This window comes from Natrix helvetica, assembly GCF_964273705.1.
Source record: "Natrix helvetica genome assembly, chromosome: 6".
NCBI lineage: Eukaryota > Metazoa > Chordata > Lepidosauria > Squamata > Natricidae > Natrix > Natrix helvetica.
The window spans coordinates 44,185,088-44,200,323 of record NC_138553.1 but is presented as its reverse complement, the minus strand read 5'-3'; the positions used below and the strand labels follow the sequence as shown (position 1 = coordinate 44,200,323).

The 15,236-nt window shown below is 40.9% G+C and overlaps 1 protein-coding gene across 1 annotated transcript in view; it reads left to right on the top strand.

Moving 5' to 3' along the window:
* Nucleotides 1–15,236, top strand: part of ZDHHC17 (zDHHC palmitoyltransferase 17) — a 76,706-nt gene that overhangs the window by 37,185 nt on the left and 24,285 nt on the right. The window contains exons 8-9 of the mRNA XM_081958590.1: nt 8,100–8,225; nt 8,518–8,660. Coding sequence (XP_081814716.1) covers nt 8,100–8,225; nt 8,518–8,660 — 269 coding nt within the window. The remainder of the gene's footprint in view (nt 1–8,099; nt 8,226–8,517; nt 8,661–15,236) is intronic.

The following is a 15,236-nucleotide window of genomic DNA, read 5'->3' as shown; positions in this document are numbered from 1 at the left end:
AGAATATCTTTGCCAGGAGAAGGAGGAGCCAACGTTGCGACGATACAACGTGTGGTCTCGACACTCCGAGACCACTGTTGATACTTTTGCCGCTGGACAGTCCATTTGGACCTAAACCGTCCTGCAGAGACGGTGATCAGGAAGACGAAGTCTTGCTGGTCTCAGGGACACCGCAAAGTCCTTGATTGACCCAAGGGAAGCTCTTCAAGCCGGCGGTAAACAGGCAGCCCCAGGCTGTTGGGACGGTTCTGGAAGGAAGGAAGTGAAAAGAGAAAGTGAATCCATCTGGTGAGGTATTTTTTCTATTTTGAGAGACTGCCCAAAGAAACTTTTTTTTAAAGCCAAATTAAATCCTTAAGCAAAAGAATTAAGCGGCGAAATTAACCTATATTGGATTGCTCTGGAAAGCTTTTTTTTTCTTTGTAACTAGACTTTGTGGATTGAAGTGCTCGCAACATTTTTTGTTTCTCCTCTTAAAGTGAACGGATTAATTTTTCTTCTTCTGTTTTTTGTTACTTTATTTTTTGATTTTTGGATTAAAACTTCCTTTTTATTATAACAATTCTTCCTATTACTTGTTATTAAATTTCAATAAAGAACTTTGTTTCCTATAAGCCAGAGATAAATATTAGAAAGTGAAAGGTAGCAACACAGCCACTCGGTCAGAGGCTGGAGTTTTTGAAACAACATATTTCTTCTCTTTTCCTCTTTGATCTTACTGACTTTGTAGCTGAAAGGTTTGCGACTTGTTTACACAAACTGATAAAGAGCCAAGGGCACGAATTGTTTTCGCAGGTGCTCTTTGAGAACTATTTTGGCAGGGGAGAGAAAGGAAAAAAAAAACAGAACCCTTCTCCTTGAAGAGCATAAAAGGACTTGTGTTTAAGTCAATCTAAAATAAAAAAATAAAAGAGGCCTGGAAGGCTAGAGCGGAAGTGGTTATTAGTTTTTCTTTTTCCTCCTTCTTTTTTGGAAACATGGATCAATACTCAGATGAGGAAACGTTAAAATTCCAAAATATCTTGGCTGGAATTCAAAATTTACTGGAAGGATATGGGAGAATTGAGAAGAAGTTGGAAAAAACTAGTGTTCCTCACAGCAAAAGATGAAGGGGTTGGAGCCCCAAAAATTAAAGGAGAGAATGAAGACATAGAAGATAAAGACAAGACAATAGATTATTTTATTAATGGAGCAAATGTGGGTGAAAGTGGAAAGAAGGGAATATGGAAAAGGGAATTCGACGAACTGGAGCTCTACCTCAGATTCCAAGATACAGAAGAAGAAAAAAGAGAAATGATGATGGATTTAAGAAGAGAAGTCTTTTCAGAAGCCCGATCAACAACCAAAGACAAGCTAATTTTAATAGCAGATGAAGGGCAACGAGATTACCTGAGAGATCCTTCAAGCAACAAAGTGCGGAGAGAAGTTTATGAAAACCTTATAAAGGAGATAAAAAGAAGACTGACACCACAATTGGCAAGACAGATAAGACTGCTTTGTTACTGGAAAGATACAGGTTGACAATGAAAGTTGACAATAAAAAAATAATTAATTTTGGTGATCAATAAGTAGGGATTTAGTAATTTTTAGATTGTTTTAGATTGTTATTAAATGTTTATTCATTAACAATTAATTATAATAACAATAATGAAATGATAATGGATACATGTACTGGCAAACTAGTAAATAGTAAATGATTTTTAGCTCACTATAATGACAACAAGGAAATGTCAATGGATATTGTTTAATAATATATATATGCTCTGGTTTCGGCAAAATAAACTTGGATACAAACTCCAAAGAGTGAGTTGGAAAAAAAAAGAAAAAAAGTTTAGAAACTTTATTAATTGACTTTTACTTAGAACATGTCACAAAGGTGTAATGTTATTGGAGGATTTTTGAAATAGCTAATGAACGCCATTATGTGGTTGTGTCTTTAAGTATGAATTATTTGAGGTAAAAGCACGTTCAAATAATTGTAGTCAAATGAGAATTGTACATTGATAGTAAGATATACAAAGATTTTTGATTTAAAGTGTATAATCTAATATGAACTATAAGTAATGACTGTGGAAGAAATGCATAAAAGTTATCTGTAACCAATCGACACGCTTTCTACAAGATGTAATGAAGGATGATTCTTTTTTTGTGTTTTTGTTTAATTAAAATAAAAAAACTTTTTAAAAAATATTTTCCAAGGCGTACATAGTTACTCCATCTAACGCCAGTCTGCAGTGTATTTTTAAGCGCTTGTTCCTTTACTGTTGAAAGTTGATCCTAAAAGGCAAAAGCCATCTACCATATTGTTATTATTAATTCTAAGACTAGTTATTCTACCCGTTGTCATTTGTTTAGTCTTCTTTATATTTATTTATTTATTTTACTTTGCTCCTTAACATTTATCACTAAAGCTTGCAAATTCTTTGTATTTTTCATTACCAGAATAGTGCCATCAGTGTAATGCAGGTTATTGATATTACTCCTTTACCAACTTGGAGCCAATCTGTTTCACTATGTTCTGTTCATGCTGTGGTTTCCTGACCCGTATATAGTTTTCTAATGAGGGCAATGAGGAGTTCTGAGATGCACATATTTTCTAATCATGTTCCATAGCATGATGTGATGGTCACAGTCAAAAGCATTTCTATAACCAACAGTGACTTCTTTTGGATATTCCTTGATTTCTCAATTATTCTACAGTACATGCATCAACTACAATTTCTCATATACCCTGGCCTTTCTAAAGTCAGCTTGAACATCTGGCATCTCTTTTTCCACAAAGGGCTCTAATCTCCTTTGGATGATCCTAAGTATTATTTTGCTTTATCCAAATGATACATTAACTAGAAGGTTCACATATAAATCAAAGGGCACATTTCTTAGTAAGCTATTAATTAGAAATAAAGTAATTCTTGCAAAAGGATATTTATATAGCTTACCAGGTTTTCCATCTTACATTTCTTTCTCATAGTAAAGATCTGAAAGCCACTTGCAAATCAGATGAAATCTTTATTATGATCATAGACCAGCATGGAATGCCATTTGTTTCTTTGCAGAAGGATTGATTGTGTTCACAGTTATTAAACTGCAGGGGTGTCAAAATCACAACGATGCATGGTCATATGATGTATCGCAACTTTTTTCCTCTTTGCTAAATTGGTGGTGGGCCTGGCCAGCACGTGAAGCATCTGGCCTGTAGGCCGCCACTTTGACACCCCTGTTGTACCAGATTAGTCAAATTTCAAGCCTTTTGATTTGATCTTGCATATTCTAGTAATTGCTGCATTTCTATTTCCTGTTAAACAGGTCAGGACTGTTAAAACTAACACTGGCTTTGGTCTATTAATCCTACTTGTTGAGCTAACTGATTTATCATCTGGTTGATTATCATCTATTATCATCATTTGATTCTGTTAAAAAAAGTAGTCTTTAAGTTACAAGTTTTCAAAGTTACATCATTGCTGAAAAAATGGACTTATGACTGACCTTTGAAGTTCTGGCCATCTCAACGTCCCTGTGGTCATTGATTGAGATCGAGGTTTACAGCTCACAATTATGATATTGGAGTCAGCTGTTTCACATGATTGTTAGCAAAGAAGGTTGGAAGTCATTCTAATAAGTCACTCCTGCTGCTTTTTTTCCTCAAAGAGCCCCCTGCTGCCAACCCATATTCTGTCCTCTTTGCCTGGCCATTGCTTTCCACTTAACAGCCATGTGGGTCCTGGGGTTACAATGGCATCCAGGATTGCCATCACTAACTGATGTGGTTATGTGGCTTCACACTTTATGATGATATAGCATATTGATGGCAATCCCAGTCCCAATTGCTATCATAACATGTGGACTACCATATTGAAACAAGGCATTGGTAACTTGCTTGATAGTGGGGGTAACTGTAACCATCATGGTAATCCTCAGCTCATAGGGTAACAACTCTTTGCTCATAGCACTGAGAACAATCAAGCATCTAGACTCAACAGTATATTACAGTATATCAGCTCTAGCCTAGCGTCTCAGACATTAGATACTTAGAGTTGTATTTTCATTGTAGATATCAGTGAAGAATGAGGTCTCATAAAAAGTAATTAATTGTCTACTGCAACACAGAGAGCTTATAGATCTATATCCTCTAAATTATAAACTCTTGCCATTTCAATTTAACAGATATTTACTTGGTCTCTTCGTAGCCTCAAGTAGTTGAGACACATTATATATCTTTCTGGAACCATTGGCTCCAGTCCTGCCAGCCTCAATCATTATGAAAGTCTGATTCCCAGATTATTCCAGTTAATGGAGAAGGGGCTCTGATTGATCAAGATATGGATGTCACTGCTAAATATTATTTCATTTAAAGCTGTATGTTTGCTTTGTGATACTGTGCCTTTTTTTCTTTTTGTAAAGCTACAGGTTTCCATTTTTAGGGAAAGAGCCATAGGGCAAAAGTTATTTATCTTACACTATAGAAAGTGAAAGGAAAACAAGGACTAAAATAATTCATGTTATGGCAGAGATGCCTCTGTGTGAGCATAAGGTAGTTGTTATTGTCTTGTTTATGGTTACCACTAATCTTTCTTTCATTTTCTCAGTTTCTCAGTTCTGAATAATTAATAATTCTATTATAATTGATAATGTTTTACACAACCCAACATTCTTACTACTTATTTTCCTGATATCTGAACATCCTGGCATAAAAATAAGACTGAGTTATAACTTCATATTACAAAATCTTGAATCCATTCTTTCTTTTGTTTTTAAAAACCAAATGTTTGCATATAGGTAGCCAATTCACAGAGACAATTCTTTGGGCAGTCAGATTCAGTCTGTAAATTATTCTTTATTTTACATGAAATTTAAATCAGATTTTCGTCTATGTCTTTGCATGGCAGAGTTTTTCCACCTGAGAAACATAGTACTGTATCTTAGCTTCTGGTCAGAATGCTCAAATATACAAAATCTTTGCTCTTTCCACGTAAGTGATTTTAATTTACCCCCAACTATACCAAGAGACAGTTTGGTCTAGTGTTTAAGGCACCAGACTAGGAAGCAGGAAACCGCGAATTCAAGTCCTGCCTTAGTCATGAAAGCCAGTTGGATGAACTTGGGCCAATCACTCTCTCTCAGTCAGCTCACCACATAAGGTGGTTGTTATGGGAAAAATAGGAGGAGAAAGGTCTGTTGAATATATTCAGCACTTTGAGTTATTTGTAAACATAATAAAGGCAGGATACAAATAAATAAATAGATACTTACTTTTAACTGGATAGGTGAGAAAGATAAATTATTTTAACCCTTCCGTAATGTATTTGTGATTCAGATTAAGAGTTCTGCCTGGAAACTGGGACTTTATGCTTTCTTTTTCCTACTTAACCTGGCTCTATTCACATGCTTCCAAATGCATGGTTCTGATATTAAAACTGAGGTAGAAAAGAAAAACTACAATTCAGACTGTTGCATTTTAGTACATAAAAAAGAGTACTGGTATTTCCTGCTGCTCTAGAAGTTCATAGATTATTTCTGCTTCTTTCTCTAACATTTTCTCTAACTAAAATAAAGTAGCAAGACATTGAACTGTCCTTTCTATATTCTGTACTTTCTAGTAGGCTAGTTAGGAATCATCTACCACATTTGTATAAAACTTCATCCTCCAGTGAACAGATTTTGGGGCTAAGTTGTTGCAGTGTTCTAGTTTGTCTTCAGGGACCAAAGCAATTAAGCAGTCTTAAATTATTATTATATTTGAATGGTCTGAAATTGTATTAGGTAGAACTACAATGAAAAGGTGAACCAGAGGGAGTTTGGCTTTGTCCAACCTGTCATATCCAGATTATATAGGTATTGATTTCCTTGAAGCATGTGATGTTTCAAGGGAGGGGTAAACTCCCAATATCTTGGAAGTTTGCTGAAGTACTTTTTTAAATGAATAGTGGAAATGCAAGGAAACTCTTCCTAAGAACTATAAAATACTGTGAGCTGATTTTTATTTCTGTTGCTGTCTCTCATGATGATTTGTTGACTAAGATTTTGATACCAGTACCCAGAGCTTTTGTGTTCAAATCCTACCAATAGAAATTAACTACCTACTTCGCTGTATATCTAGTTTCTATTGATGCTGGAGTACATATGTGTAATCCTTGCAATTTTTACTTTGTTTCTAAGGATTTATACCTTTTCGGGGTAAATTTCAGTTTCTGGTACCTGTTTCATTTTTTTTTAGGCGGGGGCCAAACGATAGAGGATTCAACCATTTTTCAAGCTTCCATGAATATTTGTTTAGGAGGGAGTTACCTTCAGTAGAAGAGAGGAGGAGTGCAAAACTGGAGCTGAAGGTACCTTCAGTTGGTTGTCCTTTGCCTCCTCTGTTCCATAAGAACCTTTCTTTCTTTAGGTGTAAATGAGGTCTACTGATTTGTCCCAAGTCTCTGACAGAAAATTGTATTGCAGGTTTATTTTAATTTTCTAGGCCTTGGAAGGATTTTTGTATTTCATGATGAATTATATAAAGAGATTGCCACAATCTCAAAACATTTTGTTACATTGTGCAAAATTTATGAGACTTGCAGATTAAAGTGATCAGGACCTATTATGCAGTATCTCAGAAGAAGGATGAAAATTATTCATTATTAATTTTATTTCTTAGATCTGTTATAGCAATGATTTTGAAAGCTAAAACATTTCTTATAGTTTAAGTTTTATACTAATAGTAGCAGGTAGTCTTTAATTTACAAGTGGTCATTTAGGGACTCTTCAAAGCTACAACAGATCCCCCAAAGCTACTTACAACATGTTATGATAGCTGCAAGCCCCATCCTCTGCTGTCATGTGATTGTATTTTGGGTGCTTGACAACTGGCTCACCTTTACAGCAGTTTGCTGTTCTGTGGTCCAATGGCCAGAATTTATAAGTGTTTTTTCATGTTTCCGGCATTTCTAATCTCTGGCAAAAAGCTCCTTGAATAAAATTGATTTGCTTACTGTTTGCGGCATTTATTTAACCACTGCATTCGCTTAATGACTGCCGCAAAAAATGTAAAAAAAAATCAGGTCCAGTCATGTGATGCCTTGATTTACAACTTCAACAAATTACAACCATAATTCTAAACTCAATTAGAGTTGTAAGTCAAGAACTATCTGTAAATAATGAAAAACTCCCAACTGCTCAGTTGTTGGATTAATCTTTATAAAATGCCCATAGAGAGAGAAATCTGTAATTTTTATGCATGAAAAATACATAGAACCTGCTGATAGAATCTAGGTGTGCAAAAGCATATATATGCACTAGCACATATATTTAGTGAAAAATGTGAACATTTGGTGGGAGCAAATTGATGGGTAGAATGTTATTACATCCCTTATAATGATGCTTAAAACATACGTTAATCTCCAATTGGTTTGCAGTCAATCTATTGGAGGTGTCAAACTCAAGGCCCAGGGGCAGGATCCGACCCACGGGTTTCTTAGATCTGGCCCGCAGGGCTGTCCTAGAAACAGCAAAGGGCTCGCCTGTGGTGCCTCTGCCAATAAAAATGGAGCTTGGGAGGACTGCGCACAGTCCTCCCAGGTTCTGTTTTTGGCTGCGACAGTCTCCTGCCTCCCTCTGCCAGCAAAAAGGGAGCCCACGCCCCCCCGAGCTCTGTTTTTACTGGCAGAGGGCAGCAGGAGGCTGTCACAGTTGAAAATGGAGCTCGGGAGCCTGTTTTCACTGGCAGAGCACTCAGACCACCACAGAAGCCCCCGAAACAAGAAACATCAAGCTGGCCACAACCACACTGGCCCCTGAGGTCAAATACAACTCTAATACGGTCCTCAATGAAATCAAGTTTGACACCGCTGATCTAATGTATAGAGTAAACATTTACATGAGATATTGATAATACACAAACGTGTTAGATAAATCCTGTTAGCTGATGAAATTGACTTTTTCTTTGCCTCTGCTGCTTGTTAATATGTGGAAGAGAGCCTCGTGTTCCAGACTAGTGAACTACATAATATAATGACCTGATTTAATATTTATAACACTTTTAAATAATATTTTAAATGAAATTGTTACATATTTTCCACTTTTAATCTAACATTATTTTAAATCTTTTTATATTTTAATAGGGAGAATCACCACTTGATTTAGCAAAGCAAAGAAAAAATGTTTGGATGATAAATCATCTACAGGAGGCAAGGCAAGCAAAAGGTTATGACAATCCATCTTTTCTCAGGAAGCTGAGGGCTGATAAGGTGAGAACTATATTTAAAAATTGATAAACTTTGGTTTTGTTGACATGCAATTTCTTGAGATGATGTCAAGAGGTACTTGAAATCTTGTGCTTTTGCATCTTTTAAATTGACTTTCTAAAAAATAACTTTTCCTACTGGGGAGAAGTGACTGACCATGCCTCATATATTTCACTGAACATAGTTCTTCTTTGATCTTTTAAAATTAAAGTTACTGTGAAATAGAGTGAAAATTATATTTTTGCAGTGCTTCATTAAAAAAAATAGAATAATTAATATTTACTATTTTTTGTAGGAATTTCGTCAGAAGGTGATGCTAGGAACACCATTCCTAGTTATTTGGCTGGTCGGATTTATAGCAGATCTTGATATTGATTCTTGGCTAATCAAAGGACTAATGTATGGTGGTGTTTGGGCTATGGTTCAGTTTCTTTCCAAGTAGGTACCCTCAAAAGTTGATTTGCTTATTATGTAATATCCTGTCAAATACATTAAATGCTAGTTTAATTCTTTCTTTATACATTAATATTAAGCACAGATAATGAAACATGGAAAATATTAAATGTCTCTGTAAGGAAATGTGCTGTTATGTTCTTATATCCTAATGTCATATTTGCTCATCGTCAATGCTACAACTGGCATTCATAATGTAGCTTTCAGTGGGAGTTTTACCAGTTCAATCAATGTATCAATCATTATTCCATCTTGCAGTATGACTATGAAGAAATTAATCAAAAGTGATTCCTTATTCACAATTTTGGTTTGATTGTCTGTTAGCCATAAACGTTGATTTCTCTTTATTAATGAATTAAAACACTTTTCTTGTAGTAGTGAAAATATTTTTTGTAATATATGAAGAACTTCTTTGTTTCCCTGTCCAGTTCTCCAAAGTTGGTGGAGACAGCAGCCATGCATGGGTTAACTCTGTCATTATCCAATAGGACTAAGTGTACAATCGTGACGTCATTGCACCTGAGGTAGCTTCTCCTGCTTTTTAGACTCAGTCGGTCTTGGACTGGCTGTGCTAATTGTTCTCTCTTCCAACTTTAAACAAAATTAATTCGAATTAAATTGGAAAAATCTACTAAATTATATTCTAGTGATCTCCTGCCTTTAATTGGACTTCGAGAAGGCAGGGGTGGAAATGTTACAGGCGGGGCGCGAGCGCTCTCTTCGGCAGCTTCACTGCAGGAGGCAGTCCCACGAAGTAACTCTGTAGCTTCTGCCTCTTGCCAGCTCATCAGCCTACCAGCTCCACTTGCATTGCAGGAGGCTTCAGACCAGTGCCTTCGCCTTTCAGCCACCGCCCTAGGCAACGGCCATTTGAGGCCACTGCCACGCTTGGCCCTAGAACCGCCGCTGCCACTGCACTGCGATCACCATCACTAGCCCCCAACGCTCCGCGGACCTCGCATTTGCCGCCAGCTGCTCTTGCAGGTGTAGGAACGCCGCAGCTGCTTGCCGCCAACATTCGGAGAGGCCTCACTGTCCTGCTTGGCCCCAAGAGGCTCATATTACCTCAGGGGTCATTTTGTTTGGGCAGCAAAACGTGTGGCAGCCATTTGGGGGCATCAACGGTCCGTAAGTATAGGCCATGACTTCTGTTTCTAGCCAGGATCCCCCTGTGCCCTCAGTTTCTCCTATGTCTCCAAGCCCCATAGCAGGCCCATCCGGCACCAGGCCTCTAAGAGAAAGGCAGCCCCAGAGATATCTCCCACCGGGTGCCCTGCCAAGGCTCCAAAATTGATCCCACTCGCAAGACCTCATCTGGGGAAGCTAATAAGATCTCCCCACCAAGGAAGGCCAAGGAGAAATCCAAGCACATGGCGTCCCCTCACCTTTCCCAGTCTCAAAGGGTCTCTGAGACTAGTCCCCCAGCTGAATTGTCATCAGATTCTGAGGAGAAATTGTTACCTGCTGCTTCCCCTGAGGATACTAGGGGCCTGGGGGAGCTAAACCTCAGTGAGGAGGGGTCTGGGGATGATAGGAGTCTTACTCCTGAACTAGACCTCTTGTCTCAAGACTCTGGAAGCCCTCCATTCCTATCTCACCCCTGTACCCCGGATATGGCAACCATTATTTCAGATGCCATTGAACGGGGCATTGCAGCAGGCCTCCAACATAAATCATCTTCCCATTCTACTCCACGTAGGACTTCCTCTGGTTCCAGCAGGCAACACAGAGACAGAGAGAGTTCTGCATCTTCGTCATGCAAGGTTCCTGGCTCGTCTACCCAGCCATCTGTGTTTGGAGAGAAGGAATGTCCTATTAGAGATTTGGATCTGTCAGAAGATGAGGGTCTGCCTCCAAACCCACCTACCTTTGTGAGCTTATTTAAACCTGCTGTTTTTCGCTCTCTCGTCTTTAAGACTAAGAAGATAGTGGGTATCCCGGCTCCCAAGTCATCCCAGGGAGCTGATCCTGACAGGATGGACACCACGGACCCCCTCTTTGCCCAACCCAAGGTAGAGAAGGATGTGATACCCTCACCCAAGCTATTCCTTGATGTGGTCCAGCACCAGTGGGTATCTCCAGGTACAGTCCTTCTTCCAAATACCCTGGACAAATGTCTCTACAATGTGGGACCAGAGCTCTCCAAGGCGTTCAAGATACCTTCTATTGATCTCCCAGTGGTGAGTTTGTCTTCCCCAAATGCGGCTCCTGCTGCCCCTGAGGATGCACTTCGTCCTGAGGACAAAAGGCTCAAGCAAACACTCGTTAAAGGGCATCAAGCTTCGGCATGGGCTTCCGTGCTTCGAACTCGGCCTCATTCTTCAGCAGGGCCGCTCTCCTTTGGTTGAGGCAGCTCCAGGAGAGAATATTCCCCAGGGATTCCAGGGCTCGCAGAGACATCAATAAATTGAAAGCAGCCTTGGAGTATGCAGCAGATGCGGCCCTAGATGCGGCCCACTTTGCATCTAAGTCCATTGCATCCTCAATTACCACGCAACATCTCCTGTGGCTAAAACAATGGCAGGCGGATGCGAGGTCTGCCTCCTCAGCATATTCCACTAATCTGTTATGTGACCCTCAGTTAGAACCTCTGCTAGTCAAATCTAAGGATAAACGGAAAGTCAATCTGCCTCAAAAAAGCTGGATGGGCGGGCTCAGTCATTTTATCGCAAGCCACTCTTTCAAGGACAGGACGGGGTTTATGCAAACTCCCGTCCACAACATCAGGCCGCTCCTAGACAGGGACCCTCCTTCTCAGACAGATCAGGAAGAAGTGGACAACGAGTCCCCCCTAGGAAATCGTTCTGAGGGAACTTCAATTGCCCCTTCAAGAGACAGAAATGACTGCCTAGAGTGTCTGCCCATAGGGGGACATCTAGCGGCCTTGGCAGATCTTTGGGACGACATCACCAATGACGCGTGGGTCAGGTCCACCATCAGATTTGGCCTATCCCTGGACCTGCTCTCCAGTCCCCGGAACCACTTTGTCACATGCCCGGTGTTCAGGGACTCTCTCAAGTGCCACCTAGTGGAGCAGAATATTCAGCACCTGTTCCACATTCAACCTGTGCCTCCAGGCTAGGCAGGACAAGGGTTTTACTCTCATCTCTTTATCGTGACAAAGTCTTCGGGGGCATGGAGAGCGATCCTCGACCTCAGATTTCTCAACTGTTTCATTAGATACAGGAAGTTCAAAGTGCATTCTCTTCTGTCCATCTTGGAGAGTGTTCACAAAAACGACCTCCTCACCTCAGTGGACCTTACAGAGGCTTACCTCCACGTCCCCATCCACAAGAATTACAGATGGTTCCTGCGGTTTATTTACGAAGGCAACCATTTTCAATACAGGGCCCTCCCCTTCGGGCTGTCATCTGCCCAAAGAGTATACACCAAACTGCTAGCAATAGTAGCAGCCCACCTTCGAGCCAGACCCATAAGGATCTTGTGCTATCTAGACGACATATTGTTGCTGTCCAGATCACACAATCAGGCTCTCCAGGACCTCCACACCACTATTCTAGTGCTTCAGGACAGGGCTTCTCTATAAATCGAGACAAAAGTCATCTAGTGCCCACCTCCCATCTTGTACACCTGGGAGCCCTGATAGATTCTGTCCAAGAGAGAGTTTTCCTCTCTCTGGAATGGCAACCCAGCCTCTGGGACCTGGCCAACGCAGTGAAGAGCAAGCAACAGGTTCCATTGATCCAACTTTCTCAGTTACTGGGGAAGATGGTCTCATGTTTCACCATCGTTCCATGGGCACGTCTCCACAGTTGCTGCCTCCAGTGGTTCCTGTTACCATATCAGAAGACCAACAGCAGCTGCTTCTCTGTAAAAGTAAGGACTCCAGAAGTGGTCAAATCGCTGGAGTAGTGGGTGTCCCTGGCCATTGCCCAAGGGTCTCTCTTCAGGGAACCCCAGCGTCTCACTCTCATGACCGACGCCAATCTGAGCGGGTGGGGTTCTCACCTCAACTCTCAGGTGGCCCAGGGTCTGTGATTCCATTCTGACCAAACTCACAGCATAAATTGGCTGGAGTTGAGGGCAATCCATCTCGCCCTCCTTCACTTTCGGTCCTCCATGCGCAATACCCAGGTACTGATTCTCACAGACAATATGACCACGAAGGCGCGTGTCAATTACCAAGGGGGGGCGAAGGCCATCTCCCTCATGGAGTCAGCCTTTCACCTGGGGCTTTGGGCAGAAATCAACCTGTTCTCCCTCCACGCAGAAATATTTCAGGCATATAGAACACGCGGACGGACTGGTTGAGTCGCACACTGATCGACCCAGTGGAATGGAGCCTGAACCATCGCATCTTCACGCAGCTGACCAGAAGGTATGGAGTTCCAGTACTAGACCTCTTTGCCACACAGTCCAACAATCAGCTGTCACATTTACATGACACCAGGGTCAGAAGGGACAGATGCATTCAGTGCCATGGCTCCCCGGGCTCCTATATGCCTTCCCTCCCTTCCCATTGATCCAGAAGGTCATACGCAAGATGTTAGAGGAGGAGGCGGAACTTGCCCACCAATCGCCGCGCCGGCCATGGTTCACGGACTTGGTGAACTTATCAGTGGGCTCATCATGGCGACTTCCCATGTCAAAATCACTTCTCCATCAAGGGTCAATCCCTCACCCTGAACTTCAATGGATGCGGCTAACCACCTGGAGATTCAGCAGGTGACCTTAATAGCTGCAAACCTCTCCAGCAAGGTTATTCGGACAATCCAGGCATCTCGATGTCCCTCCACTAATAGGATTTACAACACCACTTGGCTGACCTTTGTCACCTGGTGCAATCAACGGGACATTATTCCTCTCAGAGCATCCATCACCAACGTCCTAGAATTCTTACAACTTCTCACCAAACATCCCTTTGAACCCTTGAGGTCCATCTCGTTACAGCATCTCACGCTGAAGGTGGCCTTTCTGGTCATCGTCACCTCAGCGACGTATGTTTCGGAATTGGCGGCACTTTCCATCAGGGACGATCTGTGTGTGTTTCACTCAGATAGGGTCATTCTCCAGCTGCACCCCACATTCGTCCCCAAGGTAAACTCGGCTTTCCATAGATCACAAGAATTGATTCTGCCTAATTTTTGCCCCAATCCAACTCACAGACTCGAATGAAAGTGGCATACCCAGGACGTGTGCCGTGCCCTTAGGGTTTATATCAACAGGACTGCTGAATTCTGACAAGGCCCTTTTTGTTTCCTTTCACACGACTAATAAGGCCTCATCTTCAGTCATAGGGCTCTGGATCAGATCCTTCATCGCCAAAGCAAAGCAACTCATCACTTGGCTCCACCATAAAACATAACAGCTCACTCAACACCCAGCAGCTTGGGCAACACAGGCCTCGGTAGAAGAAATCTGCAGGGCAGCCACATAGACTACACCATTTCCATTCATCCGCCACTACAAGCTAGACAAGTATGCATTAGCGGACACAGCCTTTGGAAGACGAGTCCTACAACAAGTCCTTCCCACACAGGACACTTAGGTGTACGCACGGTCCCACCCATGGACAGGCCAAGTTTTGGTATGTTCCATGTATGGCTACTATCTCTACCAACTTTGGAGAATGGGCTTTGTTGCTTACCTGATACGCCCTTTCTCAGGACGGTGGAGACAGCAGCCATCCCCACCCTAATGTTTTGTGTGGACCTAATTCTATATGTGGTCAATAGGAGAGATGAGCATACAATATCAATCACATACAGCACAGCAATCTACTACTCAACTTCGTCAAAAGCGAGAGGAGCTACCTCAGGTGCTATGATGTCACTATTTGTAGACTCAGTCGTATTGGATACTGACAGAGTTAACCCATGCATGGCTGCTGTCTCCACCATCCTGAGAAAGGGTGTATCAGGTAAGCACCAACACCCATTCTCTCTTCTTAGTATTATTCTTTCTCTTACTTTTTCGTTGATCATTTTAGAAAGAGAGAATGTGTGCAATTTTTGAGTGTGCAAATTGACATAACATTTGTAAGCTTTACTGGACAAATGTTTCAAAATTCATCCAGATGGTTGCTGGTGTTGATATATTTGCTGGACAAATTAATCATAACACTGTTAATTCCGAGCATCAGTCATGGTAGATTCTAGTTTTGAAATTGGCTTAATTGATACATCATGTGAAGATCGCAGGCTGAACAGATGCAATTTCTGAATCAATCAGTTGTGAACCTGGCAAGCATTTATCAATTTGTGTGTGTGTGTGTGTGTGTGTGTATACATATATACATATATGTGTTGTATTTGTACTGATAAATAAATAAATAAATAAATGTATACATACATACATACATACATACATACACACACACACACACATATATACATGCTGGTCTTGTTGTATTCGGGTCTTTTCCCGTGATTACACAGATTACACAGGAATCTTACACGGGAAAAGACCCGAATACAACATGACCAGCATACCTACACCCATGAAAATCTATGAAAACATACATACATACAAAACATACATACATACATATATTCATTCATTCCAGGGAAACAATCTTTATTTTAGTCTACATGACCTTTT